Source organism: Melanerpes formicivorus, unplaced genomic scaffold (genome assembly GCF_026170545.1).
Source record: "Melanerpes formicivorus ecotype bairdi unplaced genomic scaffold, bMelFor1.0.p_v2 SCAF_3, whole genome shotgun sequence".
In the NCBI taxonomy this organism is placed as follows: Eukaryota; Metazoa; Chordata; class Aves; order Piciformes; family Picidae; genus Melanerpes; species Melanerpes formicivorus.
Genome location: NW_027142355.1, coordinates 23110609 through 23132954, shown reverse-complemented (window position 1 = coordinate 23132954; position 22346 = coordinate 23110609). Strand labels below are relative to the sequence as shown.

Sequence of the window (22346 nt, the reverse complement as noted above, 5' to 3'; positions counted from 1 at the left end):
CATCTTACAATTCTGAAGGAGGAAATAAAATGTGTAAGAAAAAGAATTGGCAAGCACTGTTTTCACCTAGCACTGATGGTACAAGTGAATTTTATGCTCTGGTCTCAACAGATTTAAGACCTTATCAAAATAGGATTTGCAGAATCACTCACTGGAAGTGGATGTATTTATACTTCCACTGAATCAAACCTTGCTACTTCAAAACACATGTTGAGGATATGCATGTGAATTTAAACACACTTAAAGGAAAATGTTAACCTTTCAGGGCACTACTTTTAATTCCTCAGCTGTCTGGTTAGTAATGCTAAGATGCATTTTGAGTCTTTGTTTGCAGTGGTCACAAGCATTAACAACTGCACTCACTATCTAACTGTTTATTATTTTACAGCCTTGTTGCCCAGTTCTGTCCTACTTGCAGGAGCTCTGATTGGGTTGAAAAACAGGGAAGGAAATGACTCACCCCGTTTCTTCCTTTTGTGGTTTAAATAACGCCAAGCAGAGATATACTCAATACAATACAATTTTGCCCCAAACAGCAGCCAGACTTTTTTTGCCAACTAGCAAAGAGACTAAGTTTTGGAAAATCCTGGTGCATGCTCTCCTTAATTATTCCTTAAATTCAAGTAAGACCTTGTGTGTTCCAATTTGTGTCCGTTGGCCCCTGCCCTATCACTGGACACCACTGAAAAGAGCCCAGCCCTTCATTTCTACTGTGATGGAAGGAAATAAAGCACAGGAAAGAAGAAGAAAGGGGTAATTTGGACAAATTTGCCCAAAATCAATAAAAACAAGCAGTAACTTCTTTGGACACTGTCAACAAACATCAAGATATACAGACAAACCCAATGGTTTGAATAAGCAGCAAGCAATACCATACGCACATTTAACCAGTGGCAGCTCACTTATGCAGGCAAGTATATGGGCAGTAAATTGCACAGTTAAGAGAGCATAAAGCATTTTGTTTAAGTGATAGGGTTGCAGGTAATTGAACCAAGTGTACTGTGTCAATTTGTATTTAGGTTAACAAGGAGCAAGCAATTAAAATGACTGCCAATTTGTCTTTAAATGGAAAATAACATAAAAGAAGGCAATCTCTCCATGCATAAACAGTTGAGGTAGGACCATCACTGGCTTTATGTCAAACAGCCAGTGCCAATTTGCACAAGTAAAGAGGCTTATTTTAGATTCAGATATACATCTGAGGAGGGAAAACAAATGAGCTGTGACCTCTTTGCCTCAGTTAAAAGGGCTCATAGAATCATGTAGATTGGGAAAGACCTTAAAGATCATCGAGTCAACTGCTGAGACTTACAAAGTCCTTGGAAGTTGCCATTTGGTGAAGACAGGCAGGATACTATTTCCTAAGAACCCTCTTGCATATTCTTGTACATTAAATGGGTACTAGGATACGGATGACCTCAGAAAAAGACATCTCTCCATCCAAAACACTGAAGATATTTGGATCCATGGGATCTTCTTTACATGAGATGCTTTACATTTCAAAAGACTGACTTCAAACTGCTGTGCAAAGTGAAACCAATCCAGGAAGGTCCCAGGGGTTGATCAACAGAGAAAAATCAGCCCAGTAACAAAGGGAAATAAAGCTGAAGGTGCATATGCAGTTTCCAAGTCAAGGGTAGGCAAAGTACTGTGTCAACCTGAGGAACTGACGTGTAACCGAACATCTTCATTTGATAGCAATTGACCATGCAGCTGGATTTGGGAGGAGCTGTGTATCCTTCAGCATCTCTTTGGAGAAGATTCATAACTCTGTCATGCAGTCTAAGGCTGTTCCTGTTATCAAAGAGTCAGTTTAACTGGCTTTAGATGTTCAAAGGTTAGACAACCAGGTCTGTGTTCACTACTTTGAACCTCCATGAGTGGAAAGATATGCTTATGAAGATGTTATTTTATCTAACCTATGTTAGACGTATCTTAGACATCCTCTTTTCTCCACCAATCAAAGAAAAAGCCATAATTCATGCTGAACACTCTTTTTGATGCCTACACCACAGCAGATGAATCTAACCCCTGATGTGTAAACATCCAACATACTGCTCACAGGATCTCTCTTTCCTAAGAAGGTCCATTCCGGGTCTTTCTAGTCCTAATCCTATTTGCTATAGAAGTCACTAGGAAGGATGTAAGCAGGCAACAATGTGTCCCTAGGACATTGTCCTGGCCTGAGGTCCTTTGGAAACTGCATCCTTCAGCAGTTTGTAGTTTGGTAGCATCATCGCCAAGTTTTTTTAGAGCTCTCTTCTGCCAGCATCTCATCCTTGCATCTCATTCATGATTGTCTGTCTGCTTTCTGCAAGATTTCTTTTGCAGATTCATTAATTGGAAACAGCTACTATAAGACCAGCTACTTCCCCCCGCCCCATTTCTTCTTCCTGTGGGTTAATGTCTCATAGAATTTATTAATCCGTTCTGCTTTATGAACATTTTGATGTTAGGTGGCCATCAAATGGCTGATAGAGTCCACTATGGCAGAAGTGGAACAACTACCATTCCTGACTCCAGAAACTCAGATACCTGTTTCTGACTGGCTACTCCCTGGAGTGCAAAGCCTGACAGCTGGGTGGACCAGAAGGAAAGATCAAAGAAAGGTCTGTGGGGGAAGTGCTCAGGATAGAACTTTTGAGAAAATGGAAGGATTCAGATCCAAAAGGTCTTTTCTCTGCAAACTCCTTTAAGACTGAACTTTAGGAGAGGTCAGTGATCGCCTATTTAACCCAATGGAATTAAGGAAGAAGATCTGGGCATTGAATTCATTAATAACAAAGTTCACTAAAAAGTGAATGACCAGAGAAATGCCAAGGAAAGGAAACCGGTATCAGATGAAGGCAGATGAGAACAAGAGAAATACATTTTTAAAGGAGTTATATCAAGGAGAAGGGAAAAGAAATAAAAACAACTTCAGCAAAGAGAGTGCAGTAACAAGTCTAGAGACAAGACAACTGAAAAGTAGTAAAAGAAAGACAGAAGGGTAAGGAATCTATAGAGAAGCAAGCACTTCTAAATAAAAGAAGGAAAGAGAAGAAAAGAGAAAGTGCAGTAAGCAAAAGAGGAAGCACAAATCTTATTTGGGCCCTTTCTGTATTGATCCACCAAACCTATACAGGTCAAAAGGGTTCAAAGATGGTCAATGAGAAAGTGTTTCTCTGTGACACAAATACTCTGTAAAATAACAGAGTGAATGATTGTCATGCTCTCCAGCATTCACATGTGATTTAGAAGGGATGGGGAACATTGATTCCTACCTATCAGTGAAGAAAAACACACTTCCAAAAAGCATTCAAGACCCCAAGGTAGACTCGAGATCAGACCTGTGAATATGACAACTGCATTTATCAGGGTGAGTCTCTGAATCAGGTGTGATGGACAGAAGTCACATCAGAAACATCTACCCTTTCTGCTATCATTTCACACTCAAGGAAAAAGTTCAGCCACAGCACAAGGACAAAGAGTCTCAAACCTGGACAAATTGCTCACCTCTGCTGGGCCAAAACCTGTGCATTAACCTCTTCTCTCACAGGAAATGTTAGTTCAGGGGCATCCAGCTTGGTGGTGCAAACAGTTAGCAAACAGGGGTCACAGGGCTTGGCAAACAGCTTTGTGGCTCCAAGTATAGAATCATTGAGTATTACGGGTTGGAAGGGACCTCTAGAGATCATCTAGTCCAAGCCACCTGCCAAAGCAGGGTCACCCAGGGCAGGCCACACAGTAATACATCCAGGTGGTTTTGGGAAGTCTCCAGAGAAGCAGACTCCACAACTTCTCTGGGCAGCTTATTCCAGTGCTCTTTTTCCCTCACAGTAAAGTTTCTCATGTTGAAGTGGAACTTCCTGTGCTCCAACTTACACCTGTTATTCCTTGTCCTATTACTGGGCACCACAGAAAAGAGACTGTCACCTTCATCCTGACACTGACCCTTCAGATACTTAGAGACATTAGTCAGATCCCCTCTCAGCCTTCTCAAGATTAAACAGCCCCAGTTCTCTCAAACTTTTTCTTCATAGGAGAAGTATAAGCCACAGATTTATGAAAAATAGAGACACTGAACACTTTTCCCCCTAAAGAACCATGCACGCAACAGTCTAATGTTTAATCAGATCACTAACTCCAAGACAGGTCAAGTCAGCCAACTTGACACAACCAACTCAAGCCAGAGCCAGACACCCTCAGTAAAGAGAGGCCCAACTGCCCAGAAACATTCACAAAGTTTTGACCAATATTACTGGGTGGTGGCAAAGATTTACACTCCCAGTCGTCCCCTCCTGTAATGGGGTATAACCTGGATGGATGAATATCTCCAAAGCTAGCCCCAGAACCTGCCAGTGAATGCCTCTTCAAGCATCTCCCCAGAAGGCTTCAAGCAGCCCTGAATCCTGGCTGTGTTCTGTGGTCTTTAGTCTACATCCTGATTGCTAAACCTTAGCAATGCCCAATCTTACCCTATTGGTAAGCCTTGCAGTCATTTTTTTCCCCACCACACTGATCCTGCTCCTTTTGCCAAATATAGTCCCACCACTCAGAATCTGCAGCTAATCCCTAGAATCTGCCCGTGCCCATCCTCCTGGCCCAGCCTGGCTATGTCTGATTCTTCAGCCTGTTTCCTGTCACTTCAACTTCTCTTATCCCTGGATTTGTGACTTCCAATTTCAGACCCAAGACTGGTTTAACTGCAGTTTCCATCCAAACTCATTTGGACACTGAACTCAACTCTAGAGAGCATTTCCAAGTTGTTGAATTTGGTCTGACATACTTGCAAACAAGTTCAGTCCCTTGGACAAAATGCAGGGCAATATTTGTGACCTTTTAAATATGAAAGATTCCATCTACCCTTACCCAAAGGAGTATTTTCTTATCTTCTAGCAACAGACACCTCATAATTTGTCAATGAGCATGCTAATGTGAACAGGCAGACAACCCCAGCACTTCCACTGCACTTTCTTACCATTTACACACAAGGCAGGTCCTACTTGACAGATGTACAGTAACATTGCAGTACAGTATGAAAGATTTGCACTAAAGGGGCCATAAGGGTCCCAAAACACTTCCTCCAGCACTGGGAAATTTCACAGAGGTCTACTTCTACCCAAGAGAAATGTGTGTGACCATGAACAAACAAACAGGCAAAGGGTCTTGGTTGAGGGGAAAGCAAATAGAGCCTAACAGAGCTGAAAGGTGTCACCCAGGAACTGATTTGCACATCTGAATACCTTCCACCAGGATGCCTACAGTATGGCCAGGAAGACCTGGCCTACAACAGCACTAAAGAGTGGGCACATCCTTAGACTTTCCACACCAGCTCTTCTTGGTGAAAGACTGCACAGAACTATTTTTATTGGACACTGCTTGCTTCCAGGAGTGAATTAAACTAAACTGAAATTATTCAATAAATTTAACACAGCTTATCTAACCCACTTTAAAGCCAGATTAGATGGTTCTCACATGCCATCTGCATTACAGCTAGAAACTACTGTCAAAGCAATGTGAATGCTGGAGAAGAAGAAATGAGTTGCCACAAGTATCTCAACACAATCAGTAAATGGCACAAAGTGAGGTAGTATATTTTAGGAGACTACTTACCTGAAGGTGGGTCCATTCTGTATTTATTCTCTTGACACCAACCGACTGGTCGAAGTCTGCAATCCAAGTAAAACAACCACTGGTCATAGGATTCAGTCTCTTCCAATCCCACATAGCGAAGGCGTAATCTTCCTCCAACATTTTCAACCACACTAACTATCCAGTACTGAAAGGGATTCTGGGAATCCTGCAGCTCTATTAAGGAATCAACTGTAATGAGGTCTACAGGGTTTTTTCCTCGCAGAGGCTGTTTGAATAGAAGCAAAACTCCTTATTTTAAACTTTATTTGAAGACTTCTCAAGGAAACAGATGACAGCAGAAGATTATTTTTGTTTTTCACACCATCATCCAAGCGATCAGCAAACAGTCTGTTCTTCTTCTATTTTACCCAATGTCTTCCAAGTGCAAATTCAGAAGTAAAACAGAAAACAACAGTTGTGCTAATTTCTCAACCGACATCATCAACAACAACAAAAAAAAGAATAATAAAAGGTGGAACAGCTCATAAAACTCCTTAATTCAGGATGCTCCTGAACAACTCCAAGCCCAGTTATACGAGAGGATTTCAAACCAAATTCTCATTGGTTGCAGCTGATAAGAACCAAACACAGGAATCGGACACCGGTATTTACCTAAAAGGCAACTACTTTGGGCATGACCCTGAAATTGTCCTCAATGTGTTAATCTTTCCCAACAAAGGCTTTACCCCATCCCTACTGGTATGTAGAGCAAATTACTCCCCATAGCCATGGGTGCAAGAGCCTATGGTGATTGCTCCAAAGCCCAAAGCCAATAGTAGGCTCCCACCAGCTTCAGTGGTCTTGGGATCAAAGTCCAAGGCACGCAGGATTTGTTGGGTCAAGCCACCATGCTCAAGAAATCCCAGTGACTGAGGTTATTTGCTTACAGTATTTTCTGTGATCCCACTTTTGCAACCATTTACACATGTGCTTAACTTTACACCTACAAAGCTGCCAACCACAGGCATTAAAAAAACATGAGATGCTTTGCAGCATGGTACCTTTGGGGCTTAGTGTTTTTGTTTTGCCATTGTGAACATCTCTGTGCTGTCAAGTGTTTTTTTCCACTAACCTAATGGTTAGATTTCTTCCTTTTTTTTTTTTTTTTCTTCTTAAATTTAAGTTTCAGTTCTCATGAAATTCCAATTTCATGGATTTAACAGCAGCACTGAAAAACACCCAAAAATTCAGGGTCATTCGTCTCCAAAGGAGATGCTAAGCACAGGGAAAATAAATTAAAAATCAAAGACTCATTTGACTTTTTCCCCTGTGTTTGCCCCAATTCTACTTCATTAAACAATATAAACTTTTCACTGTATTTTTTTTTTTCCTAATATTAATTCTATAAATCAGGGTCAGCCCAGAGTGTTTTTTTTTCTAGAGGTGATTAGAAAAAAAGGAAAAGTTTTACTTTTTTGGGGTGAAGGGGAGGAAAGGGGGGAGGGGAAGGAAGGGGAAGTTCTTTTTCCTGCTGAATTTTGAAAATATTCCAAATTTTGGCATGCAAGTGATTTTCACATTTCAATCCACAAATAACACAGGCAACAGAATGAGAATTTGGTTGGAAAAAAAAAAAACAAACAGAATTAAGTAAAATTTTATCACATCTACAGTTTTAACCAGCTTCATGATTAATACACATTTCTCAGAACAACGTATTTGCCATTATAAGCCACCACTCTATAGCGTGAGCTACATGCTCCAGTTTCTGTTTAATCTCTTCCAATATCATTTCATACCAAAATGCAGTGTTCCAATTTAATAACATAATAGAAATCTAATGGGTTTGGTTTTTGGTGGTTTTTTTTTATTTTATTTTCCCTCTGCTTCCTTGCAACAAAACATTCTTTTAACACAGAATGATGGTGTGTTCATTTAACTTTTAGCTCATCATAAATCCCTGGCTCTATAAAAGCAAATACTGCTCCTCTGATTTGTGCGCTGAATTTCAAGCCAAGGGGTTGTCACTCACCCCCGAGAGCTGAACGGCTGAGATTAATAATTGGCTTGCATGAAATATTAACGTTTACCATATTGCAAGAACTCTTTGTATGCGCAACTAGCATGTAAAAATATAAAAGAAGTATCACCAGATATTGATTTAACAGTGCAAGAACAATCTGCAGCACTCACGAGCAGCAAATCTATTGACAGGGCAGTACATACAGACAGCACCAAGCACATAAATTGCGTAAAGCACCACGACAACCCAAGACACGCCAGAAAAAGGGTCAGAAACTGTTTGAACCCAACATACTGTTTTCTCTCTCTACATTTCTGCCTACGGCTGCTGTTTTTCTCTGCCTGGGCAAGGGAATTGGGAGGTTGGTGATGGCATTGGTATATGACAGAGATGGTGTTGGACACCACCAGCTTGCTGCATATGCCACATGGGAAGGGTCCAGTAATGGGGATGCAGCAGACCTGAGGGTGTGCAAGATCTGTTCAGCTAACACGCTGGGGGATGGGGGTGGGGGGGTGGGAAACAACCACATATCAGATTGTATAGCATTAATTTTTCCTGCCAGGCAGCTCATACTGCACTGGCATGTTGATAAGGGATGCAGCTGTGGCTGGTGGGACTGACCAAGGACAAAATGATCAAAAATGGTGCCTGGATGCACACTTGCTTCCGAAAAGCCAACGTGAGCACTCACAGAAAGGTAAAACTACCTATATGCCTTCACTCTTACCTTAAATACAAAGGGACAGAGAGAACTCTCTCCTGCAGGATGTGCTGTCTCCTCTCCAAATGCCCGCACAGCATTCACATGAGAGCACAGCAGGTCCTGAAGGTGTCCTGCTTCCATGATTTCAAGGCAGATCTGCAGGATTTTTGTCCAAGATCCCAAGGCAAGCTGAGGCTGCCCTGAGTGCAAGTCACCCTGTGATGTGATGCACAGACTGGGCTCTTGGTAATCTGACCTGTTTGCTGTACCTAACAAGGCACAGAAGAGCTGTGTCCTTCCTATGGACTTCCTCCATGATCTCCCTCACCACCTAACTTGAGTACCCATCATTCTAAGCATAACACTACTACATCTTAAAGACAAAATAAGGTCAGAAGCCGAGGGTCAGAAGCAGAGCCAGTACGGCCAAGGCAATGTTGCCACCGACTTTTGGCCAGCACTGGATCAGACTCTGCTACTGGCATGCAGTCACTGCAAGCACAGAACCCTACATGTTGGTAGCACAAAGACTACTGGAGCATGCACATCACCATGCTGTATCAGATAGAAACTGCAATCTAATACATACACCTTCCAGTAAATTTGCAGGTGCAGTCCGGGCGCCAGTCAAATCCTGTATGAGAAACTCCGTCCAGTCCATGTATTTCTCCTTGATTGCTGAGGAAGAGAAGGAAGGAAAAGAAACACTTAACACAATAGACTTGCCACATGCACTTTAGAGGCAAAATGATAGAATGATTTGGCTTCAAAGAGATGCTTCTAAAGGTCATCTAGTTCAACTCCCTTTGCAGTGAGCAGGGACATCTTCAACTACATCAGGTTACTCAGAGCTCTGATCAAACTGACCTTGAATGTTTCTGGGGGGAAGGGGGTGGCACCCACAACTTCTCGGGGCAACCTGGCCAGTGTGTCTACCACCCTCACAATAGAGAATTTCAACCAAATATCTAATCTAAATCTACCCTCTTCACTTTGAAACCATTAACCCTCATCTTACCACTACACTTCCTGACAAGCAGTTCATCTTTCTTATAGGCCTTCTTTAAGTACCGAAAGGCCACAGTAAGCTCTCCCCAGACCCTTCTCCTTCAGGCAGAGCAACCCCAACTCCATCAGCCTGTCCTCACAGAAGAGGGATTCCAGCCCTCTGATCATTTTGTGTGGCCCTTGTCTGGATTCACTCCAATAGGCCCGTGTCTTTCCTGTACTGAAGACTCCAGAGACACAACACTGCAGTTGGCTCAGATATGATTTAAAAAGTTAAAAAGTTCCTCTGTGTGTTCACAGAGGATGTCAAAGAGGAAAAAAAAAAACAACAAAAAAGTGCCAATTTTCAGTTCCTTGTCAAGACAACAGAAACTCCAGGTGTTTGCTTCCACAAAGCAAAAGAATTAACCCTGAGAATATCATACGCCATCCACCAAGTCAATACACTTTCAAGAAGAAAGGCTTAATAATTCATTAAGAAATTCTATTTAATTAAAAAAAAAATAGCTTTTGATCAAGCCTGTGTTACCATAGGGATCCATATCCACATAGTTTCCTAAGATTTTAACTGAAATGTATAAATGTTGTCCCTGGGATTCCAATTCTGGTTCACTTCTTGTTGAAACACATAAAAGTTGGGCACCAAAAAGAAATTCAGCAAATCTCAGCTTCAGAGATAGAGGTGATCCTTTGAATGCATTGTGCATTTACAATTGGAAACCCAGAAACCAGACTTCAATTCCACCTCCATGTAAAAGGGAATGAAATTATGTTCCCAAAATAATCTTACTCATGTGTGAGATAACTAACAGTGATATGTTTGTGTTGCTAATACAATACCACCTATAGAAGGGAAAAATAATAAGCGTTTGAAAATGAAAACATTTTCTCTGAACAGAAAAATGAAGACATGGTTTAAAGACCACCACTCCATGAGAGAGCCTAAAAAGGGCTGTAGTTAACCACTGTAAGTCCAGAATAATTAAATCATGGAATTGTTTTGGCTGGAAGAGGCCTTTCAGATCACTAAGTCTAACCATTATTGTAGCACTTCCAAGCCCACCACTATACCATGTACCTCAGCACCACATCTACATGTCCTCTAAATACCTCCAAGGACAGTGACTCCAACACATCCTTGGGCAGCCTCTTCCAATATTTTAGAACCCTTTCAGTGAAGAAGTTTTTCCTGTCATCTAATCTAACAATCCCCTAGTGAAACTTGAGGCCATTTCCTCTTGTCCTGTAAGAATGATAGCAGCCCTCATGTCTTGCTCAAAGGAAGCAGAGTCATTTGGTCCACACTTGACAGTAGTCAGCCAAAAGCAATCCAGTCTGAATCACTTTGTGCTTTCACACACATCGGATCGGGATTTCAAAATGTTTTTAAAGCATCATGACTATGACTTCTCAAGTCCTCCCAGAGACGGATGTCAGCGACCACACTGCCCCAACAACGCAGAACCTGAGTTTTTGGACCTCTGAGAAGGTACAATCTCAGTGGTTACAGCAGGAGGACTTCAGACTGAAAATGAAAATACTGTGGCTCCAAATATTGCCACTGTTACCTGAAGACAAGGACATCAAATCAGAGCATTCTCAAAATGCATCCTCAAGCCACCTGCTGGAAATGCAAAGGAGCACTGGGTTTGCCCAAGGACAGTTACTGGACATTGCCACAAAACCTGGTACAACATGCTTCTGATTGGGCTTCCATCTGGCATTCATGCTTGGCACACTTGGACTCCGGCCCATTTTCAATTTACATCTTAAATACCTTATGGAATCCATACAGTTGTCCATGGACAAAGGCAAACACCATTCCCATGAGAGCTTACACCAGACCTCATTTCTAAGTTGTGCTCCTTCCCTGAAAGCCAGTTCTCCCAATATCACTTGAACTACACGTTCAGTTCATAGATCTTAATGACTGTAAAAGTGTGTTTAAACGCATTTAAAATTAGCAAACCTTAAACTTTATAAAATAGTACTTGAACTTGCCTGGAAGCATTCTAGAGTCTTTTGCAGCACTGACTTCATACGATTTCCAGAACATTAACAACCTTTACATTATTTAAATTGAAGGAATAGCCTGAGAAGAAATGGCTTATACACAGCATTTTTCTGTCTCAACATTCCTGTTGCATACACCCCATCAGTTCCCATCCACCTACATTAGGCTAAAGAAAACAAGCTTTGTTTCAGCATCAGTGAGAAGATAGTAATTGTTGTAATGAATGAGCCTGGAGTCCCTCTAGTTCAGACTTCTGCCTCTCACTGTGAACAGAACTCGGTGCATCAGAGAAAGGTGTAAGTTGAACTTTATTTTGGCTCATACCCACAAAGTTGTCAGCCAAATTTTGAATGCCAGAGTTTCATTACTAAGGAATGACAAATGTGATAAAAAGAACATGGTTCAAACTTTCAAAGCTGGCAGGAGGGGGAGGGGGCGAGGAGGGGGAGATGGCAGAATAGGATTTTAGAAGTCGACAACAGATTTTGAGGGCCTCCATCCCCAGATGCCCAATTTGAGATGCCTTAACGGTGCCTGATTCACAGATCTTGCTGTCAGTCAGTCCCCTTCTAATGCTTCTCTAAAAAACCTCCTTCCCCTTTTTAAAAGACCTGTGCCTCACATCTCTCTGACACCTAGAGAAGATACTGCCATTCTCCACAGTCAGATCTGGATTACAAGTTCCCAAAACCCGAAGTGTCAAGGTGACCTTTTTTTCAGACTAAACAGACTCAGCTGAAATAAAAAGCGGCTCCCACATTCTGAGTGGTTGCAGGTCCATCCTTCCCCAAATCTAGTATCTGTGGGTTTGCTTTGATTCTTCTTTTCTGGTGCAGACAAAGGGACTCTGGAAACCTCTAGGAGAGAAAAGATTGCACTGGAAGTTTTAGGAAAAGGGATTCACACTTTTTTTTCCTGTGTCTGTAGATTACAATCAGGCTTCTGAGTGCCACAGTTCAAGTCATTACAATGCAGATACTAATTTTAAGTAATAATGAAATTATGCTGAATTATCACAGTATCTGCAAAAGCCTTTGAGGGCCAAGTAAAATGTTAAACAAAAACATTCAAAGGAAAAACCTGCTAGGTAAATGAGAATAAGTCTGGTGGTGTGATGCATGGGTGCCCAAACTGAGCATGTGTCTCAGGAAATGCTGGTGCTTCCCTGGTGTATCAGACCCAGCACCTGCAACCTGAAGCACCAATTTTCAACTGTTAATTCACATTTTTGTTTATTAGCTACAGGAAGAGAGCCAACCGAACCTTTCCTAATGCAGACACATTGAAAGAACTTTTAGAGCCCAGCTGTTTGACTTGTGGGAGAGTAAGGTGGACAGGACAAAGAATCCTGTTTCATTGGAACCCACTAGTATTGCTACTTTCAAACCCATTTTTCTTTCTGTAAATAAATTCAGTGAGTCAGGAGTGCTCCTTGGGGCTCAGATATCCATATTTTCTCCACATTAGAATGGATCCACCTTTCCAAAGGACCCATGTGAATTTCCCCACCCAGAATCCGTGAAGCTGTTAGCTCCAGGATCCCAGCTAACACCTATTATGCTGTGGGAGGTAGGAGAAACACAGAAGAAATAAAGCAAAATAAATGTATCAATCCTTTCAAAGACAACCATTTTGTGCAGTGAGGAAGGTCCTTCTACAAAAGCCCCAGAGTATAGAATGACTCCCTCAAACTTTCAAATGAGCATACTCTGATAAGGCCATTTCAACCACAAAGTGTGATGAGCACAAGCACAAATTAATCCTAATTCATGTCACTTCAACTCTTACTGAGCAGCACAGACTCAAAAAGTAGTAATAAACCTTAATGCTAAGAAAGTTCTTGGTACTTCTGCCTGGGTGGCATAGGAGGAAACATCGCTCATCCTTCACAATTCAGGGAGCTGACAAAACCAGGAAGTAAATGTTTATACAAATACATATAATCTTCTCCAAGCAGAGGTAAGTAGTGAAACCTATCTGTCTGTTGACACACCCACCCTAACCAGACAGCTCATCTGTGAAGATGACACCTTGGAAAAGGACTGTCAGTCTTCCACAGTGAGGCTCCAAATGCGTCCAATGAGGTTTGAGATGTTCTAGTTACACAGAGGCTACTTTGGAAATTATATCCTAAGCAGGAATGGCCTGCTTGACCAAGATGACAGTAACATACACTGATTGGTCCTCCAGAACACAAGGATTTGATGCTCAAGGACACAGGTGCCCAAGAGTCTCATTATCACTATGAATATCAGATTAATCTTCATGCAAGTCTCATAGTCCTACACAAGGTCTGCTGTGCAGAGAAGTGACCAACATGAGATTGTGCAGGTCTGAGAGCCTGGGAGCCAACTGCAATCAAATCTATCCCTGTGAGAGGAAATGATTCAAGAGAAGTAAAGAGAAGATAGCAGAAAAAAAGACTCATTTTAGTCATTTCACTGATGCAAAGGCCACAGTGTGAGTTGAACTGAAGGATTAAACAAGTGGATTATATAGAGAGCAGACAGGCATTAGTAATGCTCTCACCATGGAAGAAACCATGCACCAGAGCTTGCACCAGATCAAAGTACAGCCCAAACACAAAGCATGAGTGGCATGAAATGATGCTCCCAAAGTGCCAATGCTCTTGTAACTGCTTTTCTCTCCAGGTTTAGCAGGAAACACCACAGCCCTGTATGGACTGCAGCTTGTGTACGCAGATGTGCCTCTTCCCTTTGGATCAGGTTCAGTTCATCTTGGAGACAGCATGGGTGGTTGTTTTCACACCTCTGCAGCTCCAAGGCCAAAGGCTTTAAAGCATCTTCCTGCCATAAAAATGCCACAGAACCACCTGCCTTAGAGCAAAGCAGCCCAAAACAGAGGCCAGATCTGCATATTACTGAGCCAAGGTGTGTCCTTAGCAGAGCCAATAGCTCTGCTCCAGATTGTACTCATGGAGGACTAAGTGCACAGACAGAAAAAAAATCCATCTGTATCTACATTACTATAGAAAGAACTAAGAAAAATCTCACATTTCTCTCCTCAGTTTCTGAGAAGGTTGTAGTGGTACACACCAGCACCCACACTCAGCACTGGGTTGTACTGGTTGAGCCTGAGCCCAAGCTCTGCCACCTCTTGACAGAGCTCAGTGAAATTATCTACATCCACAAAACTGAAAACCCAGCAGTCTTTGCAGCATGCTACCTTTGTATCTCCCACAGAAGAACCCAAACCCCTCCTGCCTCCCTCAATGAAAAACATTCATTTCAGAGAGCAGCTTCTAATTTGGTAGCTATTACAGCAGATGCTTAAATCAGAAAGAAAAGAGGACCCTTCCAAATTAAGACTCTCTCTGTTTCCGCACAAGTGACAGTACAGGTCATAAAACTGAGCTCCCCCTCCACAGGGCTGAACTCCATCAGAAAATTCATTGCACTCAACATCCCTCAAATAATAATACTTCCTACTTCTTTCTCTACTCCATCCCCCCCGTCCCCAATCTGACTCCCATTCTTCTCTCCCCTTTCCATGCACTGTTGTTTTCTCACTTTTACTCCTTCATCTCATTTTCCCAAGCAAACAACTTCAGACTGTGGCTGGACCTTCCTGTTTCAAACCTGGACATCGCAAAGCAGCTGAAGACCAGGGGTTCTTGCAATGAGGTCAGTGGTCAAAGTTCAAAGTAGAATAGACTTGTGTTGTTGGAAAGGGACCTTTAAAGGTCATCTAGTCCCACCCCCTGCAGTCAGCCAGAACATCTAAAACTACATTAGGTTGCTCTGAGTCCCAAACAACCTGGCCTGCAATGTTTCCAGGGATGGGGCATCTACCAGCTCTCTGAGCAACCTGTACCAGTGTTTTACCACCCTCACTGTAAAAAATTTCTTCCTTGGATCTAGTCTAAATCTCCCCTCTGAGTTTAAAACCATTAATCCTTGTCCTGTCACAACAAAGTCTTTAAGTACTGAAAGCTTGCAAAAAGGTCTGCCTGAAGCCTATCTTCTCCAGACTGAACAACCCCAACTCTTTCAGCCTATGTAGGAGAGATGTCCAGCCTCCTGAAAATTTTTGTGTCCTTCCTCTGGACTTGGTCCAACAGGTCCATGTCTTCCTTGTGCTGAGGACTCCAAGGGTGGAGAGAGTACTCCAGGTAGGATCTCAGCAAAATTGAGAAGGCAGAATCCCCTCCCTCCACCTACCAGCCACAGTACTGATCAGCATTGCTCACTGTGCACCAAGTTTTTCAACATTAAATGCTTAAAAAGACAGCCCTTTCAGCTTGCACTCTGTGTGCTGCCCATGAAAACTGTGCAAACTGCAGTCGAAAAAGACCAGAGCACTGCACACCCTGCATCACCACATTCCCTGTAATCCTACTAACCACACAGTGGAGAGCCAGGACAGCAGCTTCATTCTCAGTTCACAACCAGCTGCCACTGCGATCCCGTAAATCTCTGTGCCCTGTCTCAGACCAAGCCTATAATGGGTTCAGATTTATCTGCCTCTCCAGAGAAATAAGAGATTAAAAGAACATTTACAGTCCCATGAAAGCACTGAGTCAAAGGAGCTCCATTCAATGAATATGAGATACTATTATCACATTACCAACTCATGGGATTTTATCTAGTCTCTGAGTAATTGCTGTTTTTCTTAAAGTCTCTTCTCCCAGATCATGGCTTTATATGAAGATTCTCATCTCATTTTCTTTCCTTTTCCCCCCCACACCCCTCCCCCTTTTTTTTTTTTTTTTAGAACAGTGCACTGCAAAGCACAAGGAAAAACCTTTGAAATCTGAAAGACAGAAGACAGTAAAAGGAGCATGCACTATTATTGTTGCTTCTTTATGACTAGATTTTTTTTTCCCCAAATCATACACTTGATTGACAAGAGCAAGAATCAGGAATTTGAGCTGCCAGGCGCACTTAAAGAAACAAATAGCATAAATGTATTATGGGGTTACCGACGACTTCTACTTCACAGAAACAGCCTTACCATACCCATGGATACTCCTGCCCTTCCCAGACACATGGAAAAGCATAAGAAGCACAAATAGAGGTGGAGTGAACCAGGACCAATTATTTTGGTTGGAAGAGACCTTTCAGGTCACCAAGTTCAGCTATTAACCCAGCACTGTCAAGTCTTTTTTCCTTACTGAGTATACCCTTGATCCCTTCATACAGATCACTGATAGAGATATTAAACCAAACTGGCTCCTATACTGAGCCCTAGGGAACCACTTGTGACCAGCCACCAACTGGATTTAACTCCATTCACCACAACTCTGAGCTCAGCCATCCATATGTTTTTCTGTCCATCAAAGCATCCATCCATCTAAGCCATGAGCAGCCAGTTCCTCCGGAACAGTGTGGGAAGCAGTGCAAAAAGCTACACTAAAATCCAATTAGGTAACATCCCCATTATTTTCTGTGTTTCAAGTCACCAGAGATCACAGAGAAAGTAGTGTGCCATTACTTCAAATCAATGCATGATACTCCAAAATAATACATAATGCATCCTTGAATACCTACACCCATCTATCTACCTACCATTTCAGCACATCAAGTACAAGCTTTCAGGCATGAGGACAAACACACACCAGCCCATCTTTGAAAACATGAGCTGCCACCACCAGTGACAGGGCCAAAGAGAAGTAATAATATCAAATTATGCTATTTATGTATGTTAAATTATAATAAAAATGCTTTTCATGTTTGTTTGGGTTTTTTTTCTTTAATAACACAAGATCACCAGCAACCTGTCAACACCTCTGCTGGAGAATCCCCACTAGACCCCATCAACCTCTAAACAACAGAATTTCCATTTTCCCCGTACGTGAAGAACAGCATCTTAAACAGCTTCATAGAGTGGTTTAAAAATCTTTGGGATAAATCTGCTAAGTGCCAACACTGTCACTGTGGCAACTATTCATATTATTAAAAAAGCAACTCCTTCCTAGAACTGGAATGAACAAGAAAAAATATAAAAAGTCCTTTGTGGAGAGGAATTATAGCTGCAGAAGACCAGGGAAATTCTGGTAACTCCATTATCAAATAAATTAAAATACAAGGGTCTCATTAAAAAAAAAATAAAATATTAAAATAATTTCTAAACAAGTAATTTAGGATGTTCCCAAATTATATATAGATATTGTAAGCATTTAACATGTGCAGGCTTTGAAAAGGAAAAAGCATCTTACAAAAATACAGCAACCTCCTAATATTGATAGCTTCACGTTGTCACACATTTGAAGCAATATTTATGCATTATAAAAGTCTTAACATATAAATGTTATAACTAAGTTATAAAGGTCCAAATGACAGAGTCAAAATAAGATGTCTTTATATCAAAATAACATAGAACGCTAAAACAATTTGTTTAGACTTCACCCATCAAAACAATTTGTCAAAAGTGACATGTTCTCACAAAATATTTCCATTTTGATAAAGCAGCATTTTGACAGGAAACGGCTCAATCCAAACATTTGCATTTGGCTTGCTGAACTATATAGATCCTCGTAAGCCAGACTGGGTATGGAAATGGGACGGGAGTACAGGGACTTTCACTGCTGCTGTGCGTGCCACTGACCAAAGGGCACTGTGGCTACACTGCTTTTGACCCCTCCCCTCAAGTCCTTCAGGGCAGGGAACGTTCGCGGCCAGGCTAGTACAAAATCCTTCATCAGGCATTTCCAACATAAAATAAATCAGAAACAAATGTAAAAAACAAAAAAAAAAAAAAAAAAAAGGCTGTGTAGTGACTTAATGGTATTTTGTATAAAAATTACTGTTGACTTTGGATTCTTTTGAGATTCCTCTGGAGCTCACTAAACCTGGAGACACCTGCAAACAACTTTCATTCTTAAAACTTCAAATGATCTTCTGTTGTCACGTAGTAGAATTCTGTGGTTTGAATTGGATCACAAAGTAATGAAAATGCAGTGCAAAAAAAAAATTAAGGAAAAAAAAAAAAAAAAAAGGAGAAAGGTAAAAAAAAAGGCATCAAAAACCTGCTGAACTGATTTCCCTGATTTCCTAACAACACAGTCACAAATACCAGGAGTTAGCAACTTCAGAACACGGGCATCACCTGTCATAAACATAGAAAATCTTCAAAGAAAATATCATAGAGAAGGGATTTTCATGAAAACTAGAATTTCTAGAGCAACTGTGCATCAAAGAATACAAGTGCTCAAAATACAATCCTGGAATCAGCAGTACATTTTAGTCTCATTCAAATGAATGTACAACAGGCTATAAAAGCTAGAAGGACATGTGATACCTGCAGCACAATGAGTAGCTCTTGGACACTCATGCTTTAAACTATTCATTGATTGACCAGCTCTTATAACTGTTAATTATCGAATAATTTTTAATAAATACAACTGAAAATGAGTGAACTTTAAATTTATTTGTTTAGTAGTATTCTGCATAATTTTAATTGGCTTCAAAATAACCAAGCAGACAGGTTGGAAAGCACCCAGAGAAGGGCCATGAGAGTGATCAGAGGACTGGAAGACTTGCCATGTGAGGAAAGGCTGAAAACTGGATTTGTTCAGCCCTGAGAAGAGAAGACTTCAGAGAGACCTTATACCATGTACCAGTACAGAAAGGGTAGCTAGCAGGAGCATGAAGACTCCCTTTTACAAGCAGTCACATGGAAAAGACAAGGGGTAATGAGTACAAGTTATTCCTGGGGACATTCCAATTGGACTCCAGAAGACAATGTTGCACTGTGAGAACAGTTAGACATTGGAAATATCTCCCAGGGAAAGTGGGAGCTTGACAGGGTGCTGGGCCATGTCATTTAAACTATAATATTACCTATAAAAGTGGGACCAGATGATCATTGGGGTTCTTTCCATCTGGGCATTCTGCGAAAAGAGTCAGTGTACTCCAGTTCTTTAGGCTACCTAAAACAGCCTTATACCATTTCTGAAAGAAAGCTGCTCAGGATGCACTCATTATGGTCTTGAGCCAAGAAAGGGCCAACATACAGACTTTGATCCATGAATACCCATTTCTGCATGCAAGAGCACCCCTTGATTACAGGTAAAACTGAAGAAAGGCATGAACACATACTTTAAGTTCTTGCCTGAAGAATTCCCCTACATTTTTTTCTATGCAATTGCACTGAATATCAGTATAATGTGACTTTGCCTTCCTGCAGCCACACAGTGTTTCCAGAAATTATCCACTTACTTGTTTTGTCCACAAGAATGTAAGTTCATGAGCAAAAAATTGTCTCACTGTTCACAGTAGACTTTACTTCCTAATATCCTTCAAGTCCTACACAGACATGCACACTAATCCCCTCAGGTATCTCTAGACCTTAATTAACTTATCTTTTTAAAAATAAAAAAGCAGTGGGTGGTTTGGGAGCTGCTTTTCACTTCTTGAAGGTTGCTGTGGCCTGTGCTATGTCTCCAATTAAGCTGTAGGAATTACAGGTGGAAGGAAAGGTTGAAGGATGTGGGATGCTGTGGGAGAAAAGTTGTGGATGGACTATTTACCAGGGCATGCAACAATAGGGCAAGTGGCAATGATTTTAAACTAGAGAATGATAGATTAAGTTTGGATATTTGGATGAAGCTCTTTATTATGAGGGTGGTTAGATACTGGAGAGGTGGTGGAGGCAGCACTCCTGACAACATTCAAAGTCAAGCTTGATAGAGCTCTGAGCAACCCGATCTAAGTCAGGGAATATTCCTCCTTATGGCAGGGGGGCTGGACTAGATGTCTAGAGGTCCCTTCCAACCCAGTGCATTCTGCGATTCTAAGATATTGAAGCAGCCTCTCCACTAGCCCACTCCAGCTCAAGAAGCCTAGCAAGGCAGTTTACCCTGCAAGAAAAAACAGGCAGGAGGGTAACCACCAGCAACAGCAGAGGCACTTCCACACCGTACATTCAGCTGCCTCTACCCCAAACAGAACATGATGGAAACAGACACACTCTTCATGTGAGCTTGCTGCTACTGCTTTCTGCTTACAAGTTAAACTACCCAAGATCAAAAAAGAAATTTGCCTAATAAATCCCAACAGTGTGGTGACCCTGTGCCATTAACCTGTATCAGTCTGCCTTGACTGACTGACTACAATGGCCTCAGGTACCCATCCCTGCATGCAAGCTGCAGTAAATGATCTACTCATAAGTACTGTGATTAATTACTTCCCTTCAGTTAAAGTCAATACTCTGCTTGCACCAGATTATTTACAAAAAAAAAAAAAAAAAAAAATAGAAAAGGCAGGCTAAAAAGGAGAGGTTTGTTGATAATGGGAAGTGGCTCTGCTCTCTCTCAGTGGCATTATCTATCAATTGCAATCAGATTATGTAGATAAAGAACAGCAGCAAATTTATCAGCTCTGTTTGCACTTGTCACGCCACTGTAAGCAGACTTTGTGCAAGCAAGGACCACTGAGACACAACTCTGTTTTCCCTTGGGACTGTGGGAATGGTGGAGGAGGGAAAGTGAGACACAGATGGGACATGGCAAGAGACAGAGGGAACTTGTTTCTTCCTACTTTTGGCCTTGCGGGGATGAAACCTGGTCCCTCAGCCAGAACAAAACATCACCTGCTGACCTTGAGCCTCAACTGGGTGTAGTTAAGGATGAAGCATTCAACTTTTAGAGCATTTACCATGCATAACCCTATTTAAGTTTTTAAGTGTTTTTATATTCATTTCACTTGGAACACAACCATGAAATCTTGTCATCTAGACTAGGTAACAAGCAGCAGTAACACCCCCATTTGCCTCAAAGTGCACCTGTGGAGGTTTTGATTGATTATCAGGAAAAATTTCTTTACTGAAAGAGTTGTCAAGTATTAGAACAGGCTGCCCAGGGAAGTGGCAGAGCTGCCACCCCTGTAGATGTTCAAAAAGCAGGTAGACATGGCACTTCAGGACAAGGTTTAATGGCCGGGGTGGTGTTAGGTCAACAGCTGGACTCAATTATCTCTTCCAACTGAAACCATTCTTTCATTCTCTCGAATTGGGAAGAGCAGCTACCTGTCAACTCCTAGAGGACCATAAAAGATCCTCCAGACAAACTTATCACCTGGGTCAGCCATCTGGTTTCTTGTATCTGCAGGCTAATTATTCTGATTTTGCTGTAACATCCAATGATGGAAAAGGGCCAATTTTAATTTTGGTTACTTATGTGAGAGATTAGGAGAAAACCTGATGCAAAGGTCACAATGCTCCATTCAGAGCAAGTGATTTTCTACTTCTCCAAAACATCTTAGCTTCACTCTTACCCAAAATGAGATAATACAGTCTTTTATGTGTAGCAATAACATTGCTGTCTGCCAAATCAGATCTCAGTACAAGGTAACTAAATTTCATTATCATCAGCAACAGTATTAGAAACTATGCAGCAATAGCTGACTTAAATGGTCTCAGATGTGCGCACACAGAGAGTTCCTGGAAGGTATTTCTGAAAGCCAGGCAATGCCCAGCATTTGAGAGCTCTGAACAAACCATATAACAGTAGGGGTTCCTCCATCATTAGTATCAATGTCCATTAGGGTGACAGCTCACTGTGAAAATGAGCATCCAAACTCCACGGCACTCACCACTTAACCCCAAGCCTCCATGGTACGTTCCTTGATTATTTTTTCTTCTGGTTGCATTAAGCACCATGCTCAGCACACAGAAGAGATGTATCATGTGCAATAAGAGCTCAAACTCCCCGTCTTCAGACCCAAGAGTCTTAATGAATGCCTTGTCAAATCAGCAGTTTGGGGGCATTCAAGTCAGAGGGGGGCCCTAGTATTTTGATTGTAATTTCTGAATACATTTTTATCCCATAGAGATTAAAAAAATAATAGTAAAATTATAAGAGCTCCATTTTCTGGGCTAAATCAGCACCTTGACCAAAGGGCTCAGAAGCAGCTCAGGTCAGAAAGTGATATTGCAGAAGATGGGTTGGGTGTGTGCCTGCATAAGAAACATGTACACACACCATATCCCCCGCAAAAAACTGCACTTGGCAGGCAGCTGCTCTGCTTTTTCCCCAAACTGTAGCCTCTCTGAAAACCAAGAACGCTTCTAGTCACCTT

General features: G+C 41.6%; 1 protein-coding gene across 3 annotated transcripts in view; it reads right to left on the bottom strand.

Moving 5' to 3' along the window:
• The window catches only part of SFMBT2 (Scm like with four mbt domains 2), a 128033-nt gene that overhangs the window by 63954 nt on the left and 41733 nt on the right, over window positions 1-22346 (bottom strand). For all 3 annotated transcript variants that reach the window (XM_068168823.1, XM_068168838.1, XM_068168831.1), the window contains exons 5-6: window positions 8875-8963; window positions 5596-5842 (exon numbers count right to left, since the gene is read on the bottom strand). In XM_068168823.1, coding sequence (XP_068024924.1) covers window positions 5596-5842; window positions 8875-8963 — 336 coding nt within the window. The remainder of the gene's footprint in view (window positions 1-5595; window positions 5843-8874; window positions 8964-22346) is intronic.